The 20,820-nt window shown below is 41.2% G+C and overlaps 1 protein-coding gene across 1 annotated transcript in view; it reads right to left on the bottom strand.

Moving 5' to 3' along the window:
- The window catches only part of Gna13 (guanine nucleotide binding protein (G protein), alpha 13), a 41,776-nt gene that overhangs the window by 20,315 nt on the left and 641 nt on the right, over window positions 1–20,820 (bottom strand). Inside the window, exons 2-3 of the mRNA XM_013037904.1 lie at window positions 20,079–20,084; window positions 18,373–18,606 (exon numbers count right to left, since the gene is read on the bottom strand). Of these exons, the coding sequence (XP_012893358.1) occupies window positions 18,373–18,606; window positions 20,079–20,084 (240 nt within the window). The remainder of the gene's footprint in view (window positions 1–18,372; window positions 18,607–20,078; window positions 20,085–20,820) is intronic.

Below are 20,820 nucleotides of genomic sequence, written 5' to 3'. Positions count from 1 at the left end.
CCTTCTAACATTCCCACCTGGCCTGGGACCCGCTTCACCCTCACCCCTCCCCAGGCCTTCTAACATTCCCACCTGGCCTGGGACCCGCTTCACCCCTCACCCCTCCCCAGGCCCTTCTAACATTCCCACCTCTCCTGGTTTCCACAGAGGATTCTGTTGTTGTTTATCTTCGAGAGATAGCTTTCAAAAAAAAATATTTTTTTACTTCATTTTTTTTCTGAGGAAAAAAGTCAAAGTATTTGACATGATGCACAGCACACAGACTGCTTTCCTTTGCTTTTCAAATGTGTCAATAAGTGGAATGTAATCAAATGCAGTTTTAAACTTCTGGTATTTTTTCATACACATCAGTGAACAGCTACATTACAAACAATATCTGAAAACTAGTTTTCAAATTAGGTATATTGCTAGGCCAATCTATGTTAGTTTATAAAGCCTATGCAAAATGCTCCCCAAGAATATATCTTATTTTGGCAACAATTTATTTCTACTTTTACTTACTTAATACTTAATTTAAGTACTTATTTACTAGTACTTAACTTGTACAAAATATTAAAAGTAAGTCCTGAGGCTTGAACTCAGGTCCTCGATGTTGTCCCTGTGGTCCCCCCCTCCCCCCAGGGCTAGCATTCTACCACTTGAGCTCAGTTCCTCAGTTCCAGTTCCATTTCTGATGTTTTTTGATGGTTAACTTGAGAGTTTCACAGACTTTCCCTGTTTGGTTTGGCTTTGAACAAAAGTTCTCAGATTTCACTCTTCTGAGTAGCTAGGATTACAGGCATGAGCCACTGGCAGCTGACTAAAACTAATACTTTTTGAAAGAATAAAGTTTATTAACTTTATTCTGCAAATTGCCTTTTACTTGCCACTACTCTCAAGTAATATATTCTATATATCAAGTTTTTCTGTTAGGTTTATCACCAAAATAATTAATGGCTAATGGTAATGACCTCATTTTTTCTCAAGTTTTCTTGGAGTCCCACCAATTTCTAATTAAAATAGACTACATGACAGTTTAGTTATTCTCTTACCATATACAGAAGACATGGAAAAGGATCTTATTTAATCCTTCTTCCAACTGGGGTTGGAACTCAGGTCCCTGAGCTTGCTAGTAGGCAGGTGCTCTACAGCTAGGGCACCTCCAAGACCCTTCTCACGTGACTTATTTTTGAGATAGGGTGCCACTTCCTGCCCTGGACATGCCACCAAGTTCAGACTCTGTTTGTGATGGAATCTCAAACTTTTCGGCTCCAGCTGGCTTAGAATTGTGATCCTACCAATCTTGGCATCTCTAGGAGCTAGAATTATAGGTTTGAGCTACCAGCACTTGGCACACCTTGTCTGTCTACCTCTGTCTTTCTCTCATAAAATAAGGCCTGATACATATATAGTCCATATATAGTCCAGGCTTATCTCAAGCTCTAAATTCTCTTGCCTCTGCCTCTTAAGTGGTAAGGGATTACAGGAGTGAACCACCATACCCAGCTAAAAGGACCTTATTTAACATGAGTCATCCCACAGAAAAAAGAAAAAAAGTTTTGGTAACATATCTAATAAGCATTTATAAGTGTATCCATATTTTATAAGGCATTTTGTTACCTTATGAAAGTAAAACCCTAACTTCAAATGTGGGAAGGATGGTAGAGTGCCTATCTACCAAGTGCAAGGCTAAATTCAGAGCCAAGTAATAAGAAAAAAAAATGTGAAAGTTAAAAAAAAATGAAGAAAAAAAAAGGAAAGAATAAAAAGAGGAAGAAACAGCTTCACACAGTGAGATGGGCCATCTCTGACATAAAATCTAATGCTGACCAACAGGGTAACAAGATGGTAATAATTATTCCTCATTACTAGTCAGTACTAATACCTTTGGTTCCTAAGAATTTCCCACTTATATAAAATTCACATCTACTTGTAAAGAAAGTCTTGCTGGTCCTATGAGAAAATCCCTTCCAGGAAATGCTAATGTTGAAACATTAAATGAGCAAGATATAAAGTTGCACACAAAGCCCAGAAAAGTTGATCTCAATATCCAATATTGTACTCAAATACTGGAAGGAAATACACCAAAATGTGAGCAAAGTTGTCATGGTAGTGCCATGGCTAACTGGATGATGCTTCTTTATTTCAGGGATGTATATTTGAAAATTTAGACTAAAAAAAAAGCTAATTTGGAGTAGGGGTGATAGTGCACAGTTGTAATTGACTCCATACTCAAGAGGCTGAGGTAGGAGGATCAAGAATTCAAGGCTAGTCTGTGCTACATAGGGAGAAGCTGTCTCAAAAATAAATACAGAAATAAGCTAGCTACTTTGAATTTGGGAGCCAGGAAGCCATTCCCTGCAAACAACTGTGCATTTTCACATAAAGATGATACAATAAACAATAAGAGTTTTTTTTTGTTGTTGTTGTTTTGTTGGTCGTGGGGCTTGAACTCTGGGTCTGGGCGCTGTCCCTCAGCTCTTCAGTTCAAGGCGAGCACTCTACCACTTAAGCTACAGGCCACTTCCAACAGTAAGAGGGTTTTTTTCTTTGTTTGTTTGTTTTGTCAGTCATGGGGCTTGAACTCTGGGCCTGAATGCTGTCCCTCAGCTCTTCAGCTCAAGGCTAGTGCTCTACCACTTGAGCTACAGGGCCACTTCCAGTTTTCTGGTTTATTGGAGATAAGAGTTTCATGGACTTTCCTGCCCGAGCTGGCTTTGAATCGCGATCCTCAGATCTCAGCCTCCTGAGTAGCTAGGATTACAGGCGTGAGCCACCAGTACCTGGCTGCAGTAAGAGCTTTAAGGCTTGAAAACTTCCTCAAATTTAAAATGTTTTTGAAAAAAGTGAAATCATATATTACTCCCAACAGAACAATTTACCTTATAGAACTAGAATTCTTTGGTAGCAAATTATTTTTTTATTCCAAGAAAGAAACTGCCTCAATTGTTTTTTTGGGGAAAAAAGGAATGTATAATTTTCCAACACAAGACATACTTCCCAAATTCAATTTCAATTCTCCTGCTCTCTAAGGAGAGAGCTCTGCAAGAGTTCTTTATAATATCCTATATCCTTCTGGAAATACAGTAAGCACACCCATGGCTCATGCCTATAAGCCTAGCTATTCAGGAGGCTGAGATCGTAACATCGTAACTGAAAGTCAGCCAAAGAAGACATATATGAGAGAGTCTTATCGCCAATTAACCAGCAAAAAGCCAGAATTGGAGGCATAGTTAGTGTAGTCAAATGGTAATTAGTCTGTAAGGAAGAAAGCTGAACAAGAGCCAGGGCTCTTGTCACCAAGTCACAGAACCAGCAGACAAAAAATAAAATAATAATTAAAACAAAATCACAAACACTGGAAGTTTGGCTCAATGGTAATATTCATAGCCCAAACTCAACTACTACACAATTAACAGTAATACATGAGAAGAAACAAGTGAGAAGAAAACACAGGTAATTTCATTCCTGGATGAGTATTTCATCTATCATGACAAAACACATTCACCTGCAGAAAAACTACCCAGCCCACAAGGAGCATTAACTGCCTTCCCCACCACAAGGCCCAATCTTGTCAGACAACAAACATCACTTGAAAAGATTTCTAAATACTGCTGAATGTGGAAATAGCTCAGAATTTACACTGGCACCGAGGTTCCTGTTTCCAAGCACCCTTTGGTTCATTTTGCTATTATGAGATTCAGTATGGCAGTATCAGACATGATGGGCTCAGTCTTACAGCTCCGATGTTGAATCTGGGCTCTAGCAGCAAAACCATCATGACTGAAGTCCTGTGGTTCATGCTTTGTGCACCTGCACGGCTTGCTCCCTTAGATCCTTTCTAGCTAACGAACACTAGTGATTCTGCATCCTTGCAGTGGAAAAGCTACCAAGGCAGTAGATAGTAGCATTCTCCATACCATTTTCAACTACTTGACCTATCTCCTTCCCTCTAGACTGGAAGCCCTCAGGAGGCATCCATGCAGGCAGTTCCCTTGAGTTCCTGGGCCTAGGACATACATTTGCCAGAGAATGAATGGCCATCACATGTAGCCAATCAAGCTTTTTTTGCCTTCCCTAAGTGGGACATGATCACATGTGAAACAATCAAGTACAGTCACTTGATTGTTACATGTTGGCCAATTCAACTAATCACGGATGAAAAATATTTGCAAAAAAACCAAAAGACCAAAACAAAACGAAACCAACTGTCTGGAACTGGGCTTGGTAGCACATGCCCGTAATCCATTTGGGAGACTGAGGCCAGGAGAATAATAACTTTGAGACCCACTTGAGCTATATAGTATGACCCTAACTTAAAAAAAAAAGACAATTGTACCAGTACAACACATACAGAATCTTGTCATTGTTCCTTTGAGAATACAGTAGAAAACCTGTTTACACAGCATTTCCATTGTACTGAGTATAATTAGAAATTTAAAGTACATGGGAGGAGGTATACAGCTTATATGTAAATATTATACTGACCTGAGCATCCAGATTCAGATAACCTAAGGGACTACAATTCCCCAGGACACAAAGAGGCAGCTGTACAAAGTAAGAACCTAACATATCTGCAATATCATTAACTGACAGTGAACTCTTGCGAGGCTGTGATTCAAAGAACCTGTTTAATATAAATGCAATGTCCTCCTGCACTTAAAAAGGTCTGAAAACCCCACACCCTGCTAAGCAGGTGGCTGAAAGTACTGCAAAGAGAAATGAGAGTAGCAGAGGCCCTTCCTCACCCCTCAGCCCCCCCCAGTGTGGCCTCTCCCTGCAGGTCACCTGCTAGTGAGCATGTGTTACCAACCTTCTTGTTGCCCAAATCAACGAAGACACCATCCTCACCTTACCAGACTCCTCACCGAGCCACTTTTTTTTCTTCAGCCCCTTTCTGATCCCTGAAACTTGACAGGTGCCCGTGTCCCTCCTCATTGTGACCATTTCTGCTATCAGGTCTGTCTCTGAAAGTTCTCAAGAGCTGTGATGGTTCCTTAAGCCATGTTTTCTCTTTCTACACTTTTTCCTGAGAAATCACATGCACTGCCTAGACTTTAAGTCTCACCTAGATACAAACTATTCTTTTCTTTTTTTTCCCCCTTTGGCCATGGGGCTTGAACTCTGGACCTGGGCACTGTCCCTGAGCTCTTCAGCTCAAGGCAAGTGCTCTACCACTTGAGCCCTCCACTTCTGGTTTTCTGGCGGTTAATTGTAGGTAAGGGCTGGCTTTGAACCACAATCCTCAAATCTCAGCCTCTTGAGTAGCTAGGATTACAGGCTTGAGCCAATGGCGCCCAGCTAGATATAAACTATTCTAAAACTTCTATTTCTAGTCCCAAACTGTTCTGAATTCCAGACTCAGGTATCAAACTGTCTACATGGTATCTACCGGACTCAAAAAGATCTCAACTTCCTATTGCCAGGCCATTCCTACCTACTCTTCCCTCAAAGTTCATTCCCCAGCCATCATTCAGTTCAGTGATAAGTAGCAAGATCCACTTAGTTGGGTTAAAGCCAGGAACCCAAGCTACTCATAACATCTACCTCTCCTAGCCAGAGATAGAACGAATGTCTGGCCCACTGGTCATATAAGGCCTCCAAATCATTTAGAACGTGAAGGACAGACATGTAATGCTAATGGACGACTGACTGGCTGCCTATTTTGGATGGTTAGTTAATGAAGTGAAAAATATCCAAATGGTCTTTTGCCACAATAGGCTCTCCACCCCTATATCAGAACCAAATGACTTTCCCTACAAAACAGACTCTGAATTTATTTTCTTCTCTTCATCTCTTTGGCTCCTACCCACCTAGGGACAATGGCTAATTCTGCAAATTTCCTAACTTGGGGGAGTAAGTAAATCACCAAAGCTCTCGGTCAGCTTGCCACAATCAACAAGGCACTTTGAATGATCTTGCCTTTGGTGCTTTCCTCATGCTTCGGTGAACCTTAACCCTCCGTGTGGCTGTGATCTCATTCACAGGTGAACAGGCTTTTCTGACTTGCATCTGAGCTCCTCCTGCCTACACAGTGTTTTCCCAAACTTACGTCTGGATGCACATCAATGGGGTCTTAGCCAAAATGTCACCTTCTCAGATCAGCCTCTTGGTTTCTCATTGCTCATCTTTTCAGAGCACTGATCACAAATACACTTATTTATTTGTTTGCCTATTTCATGTGGGCCCTTCCAACTAACAAGATCAACACAGACATTACTTTTGTTGGTCATCAGCAAACCCCTAGCTTACACGAAGGCACCAGCTACACGCCCAGCTGGAGGAGTAACGTTCTAGCTTACACAAGGCGCCAGCTACACGCCAGCTGGAGGAGTGACGTTCTAGCTTACACAAGGCACCAGCTACACGCCAGCTGGAGGAGTGACGTTCTAGGTCCTGCCACGACTGTCATGCCACCGCGGGCTTCCCTGCCCACATCCATCTTTATTTACTTTTCCCATTTGAGGGGGAAAGAATCAGTTATAATAAAAATAAAACAGTCTTAAAGTAATACCTTAATAGTTGCACACACAGATACATTCCTTTAAAACTGTATTTCTATTGAACTTATAAATACACTATTCCTTTTTTGAAAGAAAAATTTACATTAATGCCAACTGTGAAAATATCACAATGGAGGAAGACCTTGGTTCTCTAATTAAACTAAATACCAACCTTAAAACTAATTAATTTATCCCTACATAATTTTAAAAGTCCAGAAATAATTAAGCAAACATCACTCTCCTTATACTAGTTCAGAGTTGAAATACAGACTATGGAATTAGTAACAGTTTAATATCCTATCACTGTTGAAGCTACAGCAACTGAGGACAGTTTTATTGCAAATGTGGCAAGTTAGTAACAGTTAAAATAAACGGTTTGTACTGAGATATTTCCAAGTGAGTTGGCTCAGGCATGCTATTCCTATTAAATTTTTTGGTTAGGAAAAATAGTATATGCAACTTTGTAAGTACACAGTACTTAATTATTTAGGTTTATAAACATCAGTAGTTTAGGGATCATGATCCTTTTGAATAGCAATTTTATTAGTCTAAAGTATATTCACAGACATTTTCTTATTTATTAGGCCTTCCGAAGCAGTTAATAGGCAATAAACTGTGGGATCTCAAGCAGCTTCTCATTACTAGTAACTTCCACGAGTTGTTCTTTTAGTACAAAATGAGTGAGTACAACCAGATCACATGTCTACAATACAGGATCTCTGTGTAACTGCCACTAAGCCAATTTACCCAAAACAAAAAAAATAATTTTCAAATTGGGCAGAAAGATGCCAAATTTAAAGCCATTTTGGGCTATTTAGTGAGACTGTCTCAAAATAAAATTAAAAAGCACTGGGAACTGGGTGTGGTAATGCATGCCTATAATCTCGGCATCTAGATGCTAAGGCAAGAAGATTTTGAGCTCTACCGAGCCTGGGCTATATACCAAGACAATAAAAAAAAAAAAACAGAAATATAACTCAGTGGTACAATACGCTGGAGGTTCAATCCTAGCACTGTTAAAAAGAATTAAATGAAAGCTACCCAAAGACTAGGAAAATAGTACCAAGGATGTTGAAAAGCCAAAATATTCCAATTATTCATTATTTCAGCTTTTTATCTTTAAACTTAGAGTTAAAAAAAAAAGAAAATGTTCTATTGATAGACCTATTTATATTTTAGCTGCTATGGCTTAAAGAACCAAAGGCACAGCTACACTTTGAGGGGCATGGGTAGTATAGACGGGTTTGTATGCTGGACAGCACTGTTAAATGCTACACCAACACATTTTTAAAAAGAGAACAAGTGTGCAATTTGTTCATTTTGCTCCCTGAGGAAATAGTAGGGAGTCTGTTAGACTATGTATTTACTTTTTTGCACAGCATTGGAATTTGACTTGGACTTACTATTCAAGCTCTCTACCACTTGCGCCATGTTCCCAACCCTTATTTATTAGTTTATTTGTTTGTTTGCTTGTTTGTTTTACTGGGGGAATTCCTCCTGAAGATCTCATACAAAAGCATTCTGATAAAAAAAAATATCTGCCAGGCACTGGTGGCTAGCCACTCAGTTGGTTAAGATTTGAGGATTGAGGTTCAAAGCCAACCCTGGCAGAAAAGTCCATGAGACTCTTACCTTCAATTAACCAGCAAAAAGCTGAAGTGGAGCTGTGGCTCAAGTTGTAGAGCATAAACTAAGGGCCAGCACGCAGGCCTTGAATTCAAGACCCAATACCAGTGCAGAGACTCTTATTTCCAATTAACCACCAAAAAACCAGAAGTGGTGCTGTGGCTCAAAGTGGTAGAATACTAGCCTTGAGTTAAAAAGCTCAGGGAGGGGCTGGGAAGGTGGCTCAGTGGTAAAGCGCTTGCCTTGCCTGCGTGAGGCCCTGGGTTCGATTCCCCAGCACCACATAAGCAAAAAGAAAAAAAAGCTGGAAGTGGCGCTGTGGCTCAAGTGGTAGAGCATTAGCCTTGAGCTGAAGAGCTGAAGGAAAGCGCTCAGGCCCAGAGTTCAGGCCCCACGACCAGACCAAAAAAAAAAAGCTCAGGGATAGTGCCTAGGCCCTAAGTTCAAATTCCATGACCGACAGAAAAATCTACCCTCAGGTTATGTGTATCAAGTATATATGAACTATAAATGAATTGTGTCCCATTCCCTAATATATCTCATTAAATATTTGAAATACTGAAAAATCTAAAACACAAAATACTGGTGGTGCCAAGTATTTCAGGTAACGAATAACCAACCCCAGGGGTGGAGGCATGGCTCAGATGGAAGAGCATCAGCCAATGAGCAAAAGCACCAGCTGCCACATTCAAGATCTTTGACCTCCCCACCCCAAAGCTAAAAAAAAAAAATCTAACCCAACCCATATTACACTTAATTTTAGAATAGTAGAATCTGCTTCTAAAATCATTTACACATGTATATATGTACACTAGCCATAAAGATACAGACACAATAATTATAAAATGTTTTACTTGTTTAAAGGTACTGTGAAGAAACTAAGAGCAACTTCATAAATATACAATTAAAAATCAAGCAAAATGATTAGCAGACAACAAGAACCAATGTAATGATGACCACCTCAAATCTCTCTTTTGATGTGTGGTCTTCTTAGAGAAAACATATGGTCTAACAAGAACATAAGTCATGCATTTTGCATTACTCAGAATTCATGCTTTTTAGGGTGGCAATCAAGTTTAGAGAGTGAAACCAATCAAAGCTTACAGTGCCTTCTTTTTAGAAAGCTAAACCCACATGGCATGTTGGGAGTATTAATAGCTAATGCTAGTCACGTGGTTAATATATGTCAGGCACTGTGCCAATGGCTTTACATGGATTAGCTCATGTAATCCTCACAACTAATAATCGATCCTGTAATCATGCTGAGTTCATAGTCATGCAAATACAACCCAGAGGAGCTCAGGGGCATACTCATGTGGTGCCTGGCCATCAGGACTCAAACTCGGGTTGGCCAAGTGCCTTGTGCTAGGCTCTACTTTTATCCCACCACACAGCCAAAAACCACATCAAATTCTAAGATGATCCCATTAAAACTGTATGTAAAATAAAACAGAAAGTCTGGGCTGGGTGCCAGTGGCTCACACCTGTAATCCTAGGTACTCAGGAGGCTAAGATCTGAGCATCACGGCTGGAAGCCAGTTCAAGCAGGAAAGTCCACCAGACTCTTATCTCCAATAAACCAGGGGGAGGGGGGAGAGGGGAGGGGGGAAGGCAGAGGTGAAGTTGTGGCTCAAGTAGTAGTGCACTAGCCTTGAGTAAAATAATAAAGGACAGCACCCAGGCCCTGAATTCAAGCCCGAAGACCAGCACAAACATATACCCACAAATCACAACCCCTCCCCGCCCAAAAAAAACCCCAGTAAGTCTGAAAATGGTTTACTTTTTAAACTAGTATGGAAAACAAAGTAAAGAGGGAAAAAAGCACAGGCAGCACAACCAAGTACATAGGTCTTAGGACTGAGCCCAAAAAACTAAATCAGTACAGAGCAAGTCCCCCAAAGTAATCTGCCTCTACAGCAGAAAGGACAAGAAGAAAAACTTGAGGCACTGAATTGATCTACAAAAGATTTCAGAGGCATGGCTAAAATGGTAAAACATCTTCTGTGAGCAAACAAGTCAAACCAGTCGTGGGAAGCTGAGGCAGGAAGATCCAGAGTGCAGGTCAGCTTAGGCAAGGTCAGCATGACCTTGGCTTGAGGAAAAAAAAATCCAACTAAATAAATAAGCAAAATCTTTTTAATTCTTTTTTTTTCCCCCAAAAGAGAAACAAATTAGAAGATTAAGTACCACCACTATAACAGATCAGTCATTCTGGCCAAGTCCACTGAAGTCTAGTTTTCAGAACAAAACTATTTCCTTGATCCACATCAGCCCATTAAAATATGCTTTGCAGTCCATGCAGCTCTAATAAACTCTCTTGAAAAAAAAATCCTGTAAATGAATGAATGAAAAGGCTCACAATCTAGCCAAGGATAAATATCATCACATGACTAGGAGAAAACCGAAATACTTTCAAGCAAAAAAACAAAACAAAACAAAACAAAACCCACTGCAAAAATACAGAATTATACTTAAAAAAAATCAGATAGTTTCTAATTGAAACAAAATAACAGTATTCTGACATCCCTTCTCCAAAACAGAAGCAAACCTGGGTGGCTTACTAAGGACAGGTACAATAACATACCCTAGGAAAAGGTATGGCTGCTTCCACTTAGCTGGCTGCCAGGACTTCTTTTTTCCAGAAACCCACAATCTCTGGTGAACATCAGCTGAGGATTGCTATCACAGTGAGCTTTTAAGGAAGACAAAATTCCAATGTGAGTCTTCACTAGGGACAAATTATGTAAACTTACCACTTAGTATTCAGATTATTTGTATCCTGACTGGAAGTTAGTTAATAAAGTAGAAAAGGAATAAATACTAGCAGACATTATGAATGTTTCAAATTTAAAAGTTAGGTGACTAGCATTACAATGCTAAAATGCTGGGGGTCATTGAGTTCGGCCTCATGTCTGCTAGGCAGAGGCTCTATCAATGGCCAGATTTTCAGCCCTTTTTGGTACTGGTTGTGGTTGTTGTTATTATGACTGCAAGTTATGGGGCTTGAACACTGGGCCTGGGCTCTGTCCCTGAGCCTCTCTGTAATCCAGGCTAGTGCTCTACCACTTGAGCCACAGCACCACTTCCTGTACTGGTCTCACTTCCTTCCTGAGCTGTCTGTCTGTCCATGGACCACAATTCTGTTTTTTGTATACTTTTTTTATTGTTCTTGTAAGTACATGAGTACATTTAGGGGAGGTGGCAATGTCACTGCTTCCTTTGCTCTCCCAGTTTTTTCCTCTGGATCCTCCCATATTTTCAACTTCCTGAGTGCCCTTGGTTGAGAAGGGGTCTGAGAACTTTTTTTGCTAGGGTGGCCTTGAACCACAATCCTCACAGTATCAGAGGCCCAGCTCCAAATAGTCTTTCTGAAAAACCTTACAGATAATTAAAATGATGGGCTAAAACTTAATAGGGAGAATGCTATTTGCGTGCGATGGGCCACTCAGAAGAAAAGAAAATGAAAGGAGAGATAACGTCCAGGTATGTAACAGTTGAGTGCACGCAAAACGGTTTAGTGGTCAGCACTATGACTGGCAAGTCAGCAGATAGGACTCTGATGTCCAGTCTCTTATCATTTAGTCTGAGGAGTAAAGCATCTCAAGGAACCTGTATAGGTTCAAGACGCCTGTGCAGGTATCTCAAGTTTTCCATCAATGAAATGAGGATAAAAGTATGTAAGCAAGGATGAGGTAATTAGCCCTACCACACAGTAGGGCTTTGAAAAGTACAAAGCCGTTATCATAAACCCTTAAGGTAAGCCAGGTGCTGGGGGCTCTCATCTGTAATCCTAGCTACTAGGAGGCTGTGATCTGAGGCTCAGCGTTTGATGTCAGACTGGGTGGACAAACCTGAAAGACTCTTATCTCCCATTAGCCACCAAAAATTTGGAAATGGAGCTGTGGGGTTCAAGTGGTAGAATGCTAGCCTGAAGCACAAAAGCTCAGGGACATTACCCAGGCCCTCAGTTAAAACGCTAGGACCAGCACTAAAAAATAAAATTAAAATGAAGTATTAACAGTAATTCTTGCACCAATTTTTTTTTGCTAGAGAAATAAGCACTTGTTTTGGGCTAATATGTACAGATACCCATTTATCTATTTATGCTATCTATTTGCAAAAGATGAACAGGGAATATTTCATCCAGGGAGTATTTTTCTTCCAAGCAAGCTCACAAACCCTATCCTGGCCTAGGTCCATATACCCAGTAAAGGGTTCTTCAAACTAAAGTTTTTCTCTAACAAAACCATTTTCTTCCTCCATCTACCTCTTCGCTATTAAAAACATTTTCTGAGTACATAAATTACCACAATATACAAGGTAATATAAGAAAAAAGTACAGCAGCAAAAACACAGACATCCTACAGTCAAGTTTCCATTAAAAAAAAAAAAAGAGTATAGAGATGTCAGCCATAGTACAACACACCAAGTGACAGGCCTATTTATATAGGTACACCCCTCCACAACAGTACACCCTTACAAAGATTAAAACTATAAGTGTGTGCCAAAACATCCTCTTTGTTTTAAAAGTAAACAATATAACAGCCCCGGGTTTCCAAATCTGGACAAAATGTAAGCACCATGACATCTGATCAGACTAACCAGAGAGAATTCTACTTCTAGAGACTTATACTTTAAATTTCTAACAATATATTTAATCCTTATGTATTACAGGCTGAAAGATTCTACCCTAACCCAAGAATCAGGAGATAGTCAACAGGCTTTAAGTAACTAACTGGAAGTCACAGTCTTGCTTGATTTTACTCATACAGAATATGGACCGAATTCTCCAAAAGAAACAAGGTATTTGCTGGGTGTGATTATGCATACCTGTAATCTCAGCACTCCAGAGTCTGAAGCTGAAAGAAAGTTTGAAACCAGCCTCGGTTATATAGTGGGACTCTGTCTCAAAAAACAAATAACCCCCCAAAAAATACTCTCCCTAAAATATGGTACTTTACAAATGAAAGAAGTAATCACAAATAAAGCAAATCCAAATTAATGTTAGGGAATAAACACATGACCAATTCTACTCTATGTCTTGAAGTAGCCAAAACAGAAGTTTCTAGTTTTACTTAGTTGGCGTTGAGCTCCTTTTTACCAACAAACCATGAAGCTAAAATAGTTACTACATCACCCAGACTGAGCAGAGAAGGTGTCTTCATGAATAGAGGTCCCTATCAACTTAAAGAAATGTAACTATCGTCAAGCACAAACTGTATCACTTGAGTAAAGTTGAGTCCAAGCTAAGGCACGTTGAATGATTAACAAAGAAATTGCTTTTGGTTTCAGGAATTGTAAAGGCAGACTGTCTGGCTTTTACAGGAAGCTGTATTAGTGCTGACAACGTTAAACTGTTTACAGAAACTAGGAAGCTGGCAGGGTTCCTCTCCATCACACACGCTGTCCTGTCCTGTATCAGAGACTCTTACAATTCTCAACAAATAACTGCAAATTAATTAAAAAAAAAAAACATAAAAACTAGCAATGACACGCAGCTATTTTGTTAGTTTGATCCACATCTACAAATGTATCACATCCCGTCATTCCTTGACTCAAGTTACCAAATTCCATAGCTACTGTCACCCAAGAAGATTTAAAGACAGGGTATCTTCTGAGTGCAGTGGCAGGTGACACTGGATGTACCGCCAGGATATGAGGAGTAATTAATCCAGTGCTAGACACCAGTTATGGCATGTTATCCTCAAAGTGCTCGTTTGTAGCTAGAAAGGTACCTTAAGTTTTACCAAGAGTGTGAATCTTAGGCTTTCCTTTTCCACAGTTAAGCTTTTTAGTTTACTCATAATGGAAACTAACCAGAAAAGGAAATGTTTGCTTTTGGGAACTCAGGAAAGAAAACATTCATGTTTGCACCCAAAATTATTACTAACAAATGAAGGGCCTGCTGTGCTATCACTACCCTATCCCTTCTCCCCTTACCCACCTCCCCCCAAAAAACCCAACCTGACTTAACAGGCATCCATCTCCAGCAAAGTTTAAGTTATAGACCATGTTAAGAACTGGGTTTTGTTTTCTTGTATTTCAATTTTCATTAAAAGCTTAGTAATTATTAGTTAGGGAAAAACCCCACTAACCTAATTTTAGTTACTTTGTCTGCTATCTCCTCCCATTCTCTCTTTATTTTTTGCTATCCAAATGTAGCAAAAATAAGTGGGCATGGTGGTCCATGCCTATAATCACAGTATTTGTGAGGCTCAGACAGAAGCCTGGCTACAAACCGAAACTCTGTCTCAAAAATTCAAACAAAACTACCAAAGAAATTTCAGAAATAATTCTTAAACGTAAAAAGGCCAAAAAAACTGTGACTTACATAATTCAGATTTTTTCATTTCCTTCAAAATTCATAAACTGGCATATAGAACTAATTTCTATTGTCCAGAAGTAACTTAATGTAATATAAAACATTTCACTTTTTATTCAGTAGACTCTTCACAGTTAAGATGTCTACAGAAAGTTAAGTGTTGAGTCCCATGCTAGGGCATGCAAACAACGAATGAGGCCATACCACAGAGTTTATATGCCAGTGAGGAGTCACTGCAATGCGTAAACCTGAAGCAACACAGAGCACACTCAGGAGATCACAGGCTAGGGATGTACTCTAGCCTGGAGGAGTGGGAAAGCATCTAATCAGACATGGGCCTAAGGCACTAGGGGAGAGGTCAATGTGCCAGGAACAAATTCATCCAGATCACATATGCAGCTTGCCAAAAATACATATCACTGGTCTCATGCGATTCTTGAACCAGATTCTCCCATGATGGCATATGAGCTAAACAAGCATTCCAGTTAATCTGATGCCAGGTGTCAGTGGACCACCATTAGTTACATTAAAATGTAGTTACTATTGGGGGTGGTGATACACATCTGTAATCTCGATAATCTCAGGGGCTGGGGGATCACCAGTTTGAAGCCAGCCAGGATTACATAGTGAGACCCACACTACCACCACCACAACAAAAGAATAAGCAAGTATGACCATTCTGTGAAGAGTAATAAGGAGAGCTACAGCACCAGAAACGAGAGCAGATGGAGATGGAGAGGTTAGAGGGTATGTCCAGAGGCCTTAGGAAATGTACTGTGGGCATCAGAAGTAAGATAGCTACTGCCTTGACTCACACCAACAAGTACACTCTAGGGGAACAGAGAACCAACCAAAGCTTTCTGAGCAACTCCATGCATGCTGTTTGAACAAGAAGACAAGGACAATATATGGAAGGAAGAAGAGAACAGATTTTGAGAAAGGATAGGACTTAAGAATTTTCATTGTGCAGAAAACTGACGAAAGGAAAATTTAAATAAGAAAAGTGCCCAACCCTATACCAACTACCACAGAGCATCATTAATCCCACAGAATAACCAAGCACCCAACAAGCGTCAGGTTAACAATTCTGAGGACACTACAGTTTAAAATTAGATCTCAACTGTTCCTTTCTTCTTGTATTTCTCTACTTTTTTTTGTTGTTGTTGGGTCCGGTTGTAGGCCTGAACTCTGGGCCTGAGCACTGTCCCTCAGCTCTTCAGCTCAAGGCTAGCACTCTACCACTTGAGCCACAGTGCCACTTCCGGCTTTTTTTTCCTGTGTATGTGGTGCTGAGGAATTGAACCCAGGGCCTCAAGCATGCAAGGCAAGCGCTCTACCACTGAGCCACCTTCCCAGCCCTATTTCTCTACTTTTTACCAGGAAAAAAAAAAAAAAACTATTTCTGAAACCTGTCTTTGGGAACTTTTTTGCTCTTGAAGCATTAACTGGCTCAAGTCAAATACTCAGAGGTCCTCATGCTGAGTGGCTTTGCCTATTTGCTTTTAATGAAAAAGAAACATGTAGGCATCTTTTTTTTTTTTTTTTGGTCCGGTTGTGGGGCCTGAACTCTGGGCCTGGGCGCTGTCCCTCAGCTCTTCAGCTCAAAACTAGTGCTCTACCACTTGAGCCACAGCGCCATTTCCGGCTTTTTTCTTTTTGCTTATGTGGTGCTGAGGAATCGAACCCAGAGCCTCGAGCATGCAAGGCAAGCGCTCTACCACTGAGCCACCTTCCCAGCCCTGTAGGCATCTTTTCTAAGGATGATAAACATGAGCTTCAACATGAGACAAAGAGGTAAAAGTCCAAATTCAAAACACATCAGAAGCCCAACATCAATTAGATGGCGCATAGGGCAAATACAGAACTTTGCCAGAGAACTTTCAGGTACACAGTCCTTCATTTATTCATTCAATATGTGCTGGATATTTATTTCAGAAGGCTGTTTCTTCCCTGACCTTGGAAAGACTAATAACAGCCTGAGAAAACACAGAGTGGAAAGTGTAGTCTGTTGAGAAAGGGAACTAAGGAGGTGAGTAAGAAGCACTTAAAAGAAGGGAGATGAGAAAGGCGCCGTGAAGGAACTCATGCAAACAGATCTACAAAAATAACCATAGTAACCCAAGGTCAAAGACTAACCAGACATCTGGGAACTGGATGAAGGTTCTTTGTTCAGTTAAATTCGTAATTTTCAATATACAAACTACTCTGCAGTGAGACAGTCTTTGTCTTTCTGAAACTAAATTATTTGAAAAGATACATACTCAAAAGAAACTGAACAAGATAGCACACAATCAGTGGTCACTAAGGGTAAAATAAAGGTATCAGTTTTTATAAAAAATTATATCTTAAACACTGTTCTAGAAACACTATTCTAGAATAGCTAAGACTGCTTCTAACAGCAAAGACTGCTGGCTGTACCTCCTTGTGTAGCCACACCCATAAATGTGGATCCCTTGAAGGTTGGGGTAATTATTAAACAACTTCCTAAGCAGCTTTACTTTAACTGTCACTTTATTGAAATCATGTTATATAAAACACTTCTGACCTGAACTACCTCCAAACTGCATATATGGTCTAGATTGCTATCACTGCTGGAATCTTTCTTGTCTTCAGCAAGTAAAACCCACCAAAGCACTCATAACTAAATAAAACATTTGGTTAAAAAAAAATCTGCCTCCGGGCTGGGAAGGTGGCTCAGTGGTAAGAATGCTTGCCTTGCATGCATGAGGCCCTGGGTTCGATTCCTCAGCCCCACATAAGTAAAAAGAAAAAAGCCGGAAGTGGTGCTGTGGCTCAAGTGGTAGAGTGCTAGCCTTGAGCTGAAGAGCTGAGGGTCAGCGCCCAGGCCCAGAGTTCAGGCCCCACAACCAGACCTCCCCCCCCTAAAAAAAAAATCTGCCTCAATTGTTATTTTTGTTATCTTTTCTGTTTCCCTTTTATGAGTCAATGTCTTTCTTACTATGTAGACCAGGTTAGCCTAGAAGGCATGATCCTCTGGCCTCAATCTCCCAAGTAACTGGAATTACAGGCATGAGCCACCATGTCTGGTTCATTTCTGTATTTTTAATCTTGTATGGGATACTTTCTTTTCTACCCTTTATTCAGCAGCTACTAAGTATTTTACAGGTAGTGTTATTTAGGAAGAAAAAGAAATATAATATAAATTCTGTTCTCATCTGAAATAGAAGTACGAAAAATAATTTTTAAAGGAACCTTTCATGAAATGTGCTAAGGTGCCTTTAAACACACAAAATACAAAAACAGCGCAAAAAGCACATTCATTGTTCAAGATTTATCCTTACATCAGATTTATTACCCCTATAAGCTAATTAATAATAATACACTTGAATAACTAGGTTCACTTGCTAAACTCTTATTTCAAGAATAAAAGATAACTTTTTTTTTGTCTGTTGTGGGGTTTGAACTCTGGGCCTGGGCACTGTCCCTGTGCTCTTCAGCTCAAGGTGAGTGCTCTCCTGCTTGGGCCACAGCACCACTTCTGGTTTTCTAGTGGTTTATTAGAGATAAAGAGTCTCGCAGACTTTCCTGCCCAGGCTGGCTTTGAACGGTGATCCTCAGATCTCAGCCTCCTGAGTAGCTAGGATGACAGGCGTGAGCCACTGATGCCCGGCTAAAGATAACACCTTTTTAAAAGATTATTATTGCTATGAGTGGAAGAAACTTAACTGCAAAAAGGGAGCAAAATAAAAAGAAAGTGCCTAAGAAAACTATCATGATTTTACTTTCAAAAAAGGAAAAAAATGACCAACATAGTAGCTTCATTAAATCCAGTTTACCTTGGCTCATATAGTAATCCAAGTAGCTGAGGCTACAATTTTGGACAGATACATTTTACATTACGGAAGTCAGTGAAAAAAAGTGTGCTAAGTCAGATATTATTAAAATGCCATTAGAATCAAACCACAAGTGCAAATGTCTTACCAGCTGGAATTCCCGACGCCGGTCATAGGCATTCTGTATGCCACTGTCCGCCCACAGGGCTCTTATTGCAGGAAGATACTGCAAAAACACTCGGGTTTCCACCATTCCTTGGGCAGCCATGGGGGCCCGGGTGTCAAATGCCATCAGCTTGTCTCCATGGAGCTGGTTTTCAGGATCTCCCCAAGGAATATGAAGCTTCTCTCGGGCATCTACCAGCACCCTCATACCTTTGTTTAAAAAGAAGAAAAAAGGTGTAATTGTTAGATACATTCTTGAATGTTAGAATGAGTGTGTATGTGTGTGTGTGTGTGTGCATTTGCACGCACATGTGTGTATGTATATCGGTCCTGGCTTGAATTCAGGGCCTAGGTGCTGTCCCTCAGCTTTTTAAAAAAAGGTTCAACGCTAGCACTCTACCACCTGAGCCACAGCTCTACTTCTGACTTTTTGGAAGTTTATTGGAGATAAAAGTTCCCTGGACTTTCCTGTCCAATCTGGCTTTGAATGGCAATCCTCAGATATCAGTCACCTTATTAGCTAGGATTACAGGTATGAGCTACCAGTGCCCAGCTTAGACAGAATAGCTTTTATTCCAGTATGACTTTTATTAAAGTTTCAAGTAGTCCAGCCCACCTCTTCAAAACAACCTGTATCTTCTCAGGATTAAAAAAAAAAGTTATCAGACTTACAACTGACATACTGAATTGAAACTCCTTTGTACAACTACATAGGACAGTTTTTAAAAAATTGTTTATCATCTTAAAACTAGAGCCTTAAAAAAGCAAACAGTATTAACTCATTGCTCTCTCTGAAGGACTTTAACATGCTACAATTTGTAAAATGATTTCTGGGGTAAAGGTGGTCAAACCAAACTCAAGAAGGAAGAGATTATGCTACTATGTTATGGAGCCCAAAGTCCAGAAACTGAAGACAAGGGCGTCACCCAAGGCTTGTATGCACCTGTCTGAAAGACACTTACTTGGGACACTAAAAGGCACACATTGTAACCACATTTAATTGGGTCCCTCAGCAGCCTAATCACAACAAGTCTTTCCAGCAACACATCAAAACTCAAATGGTTCTCCCAGTGCAACCTTCAAATCCGTCTAAGTTGTAGGCCAGCTTTAGATTTCCCTAAAAGGGAGAGACCCAACTGGGGAGAACACACACACACACCTACTACCTTTGGTCTATCTTAGCAGTCAATTTGGTCTATCTTAGCTGTCAACTTTCTGATCACGCCAACTGAGAAAAATGAATGCCCAGTGACTTAGCACACCTCACCACGATGCTCCAAGGTCACACTTAGGACACCGTGCACATTAAGAACCAGGTGCTTACCTGGCTCACAGTTAGCAGGTTGACTATTCATTAACATAATTCCCTCAAGTTCAACTGCATGGGGATAACAAAGGTACCTTAAATTAAGGCCTGGCAAGGCACAATCGGAGGCCGTGAAAGAGACCTTAATTAGTTTTGTGCTAAACATGAAGGCAGGATAAACAGAACCGTCTTTGACAGTTTAACTGTAGGGATCCCAAGGCTAGGAGCTAGAAGTGAGCGGTGAGTTCCCCTGACTGCCTGGGCCCCACTGTGCCTCCCTCCTCGGGCAGTTTCCTCTCCCCAAGCCCTGGAAGGAAAAAACTGTACCAGCCCCGTCTTCCCACATGTGAACCCCTATAGACCGAACAATCTGAAAAGACCTGCACGTTACAGCATACTCCTAGATCAAACAGGGTTGACAGGGACGTCACCTACAGAGGAAAGTTGCTGCTGCTTCTTCAAAAGGCTACAACTTTAAAAACACACACACACACACACAAATCAAAAACACCACCGATTCTTTGGAAGGCCCAGTAATAAAGAGCCGGGGTACTTTTCACTTAGAACCCACACGGGTCTGTCGCACAAGAGCAGCTGCCATTCTCCAGCCCAAACCTGACGCGCCGCCGCCACCTGCACCGAGGGATCCGGGAGGGCACCGCCTCGCTCCGCGGAGCCCGCAGGGGTGCCCCGTTTGCCCCGCGGGGTGAAGCGTACGGCCCCGAGCCTAAGGGCAAACATCCTGTTACACTGGGGCCAAAGATCCCGCGGGATGGGCTTCGTTTTAGATTCACGGCGGGGCAGCTCTTCCCCGGAGTCACATCCCTGGCCGCCCCCCTCTCCGCAAAGGACACCGGGGCTGTCACCCCACGCCCTTGACACGAGCTGCCTCTACTCAGACGTTTCCAGAACCCCCCCCATCCCCCTTTGCCCAGCTAGCGGCCCAAGGAAGCCGGGCAACCTGACGACTCGGGGTGGGGAGGGACCTGCTGGTGTGGGGGGGGGGTGGAAGGGGGGAGATCCGAGTCGGGGAAGAGACCGGTCAGCAGGGAGGAGGACAAGGAAAGGTCACCCGCACCCCCCGACTCCCGGCTCGCCTCACTTCCCCGTGGGATGGGGGCGGAG

Source organism: Dipodomys ordii, unplaced genomic scaffold (assembly GCF_000151885.1).
Source record: "Dipodomys ordii isolate 6190 unplaced genomic scaffold, Dord_2.0 Scaffold7, whole genome shotgun sequence".
NCBI classification, from domain to species: Eukaryota; Metazoa; Chordata; class Mammalia; order Rodentia; family Heteromyidae; genus Dipodomys; species Dipodomys ordii.
The sequence above is the reverse complement of the archived record's forward strand: the minus strand, read 5'-3'. Positions and strand labels throughout refer to the sequence as shown.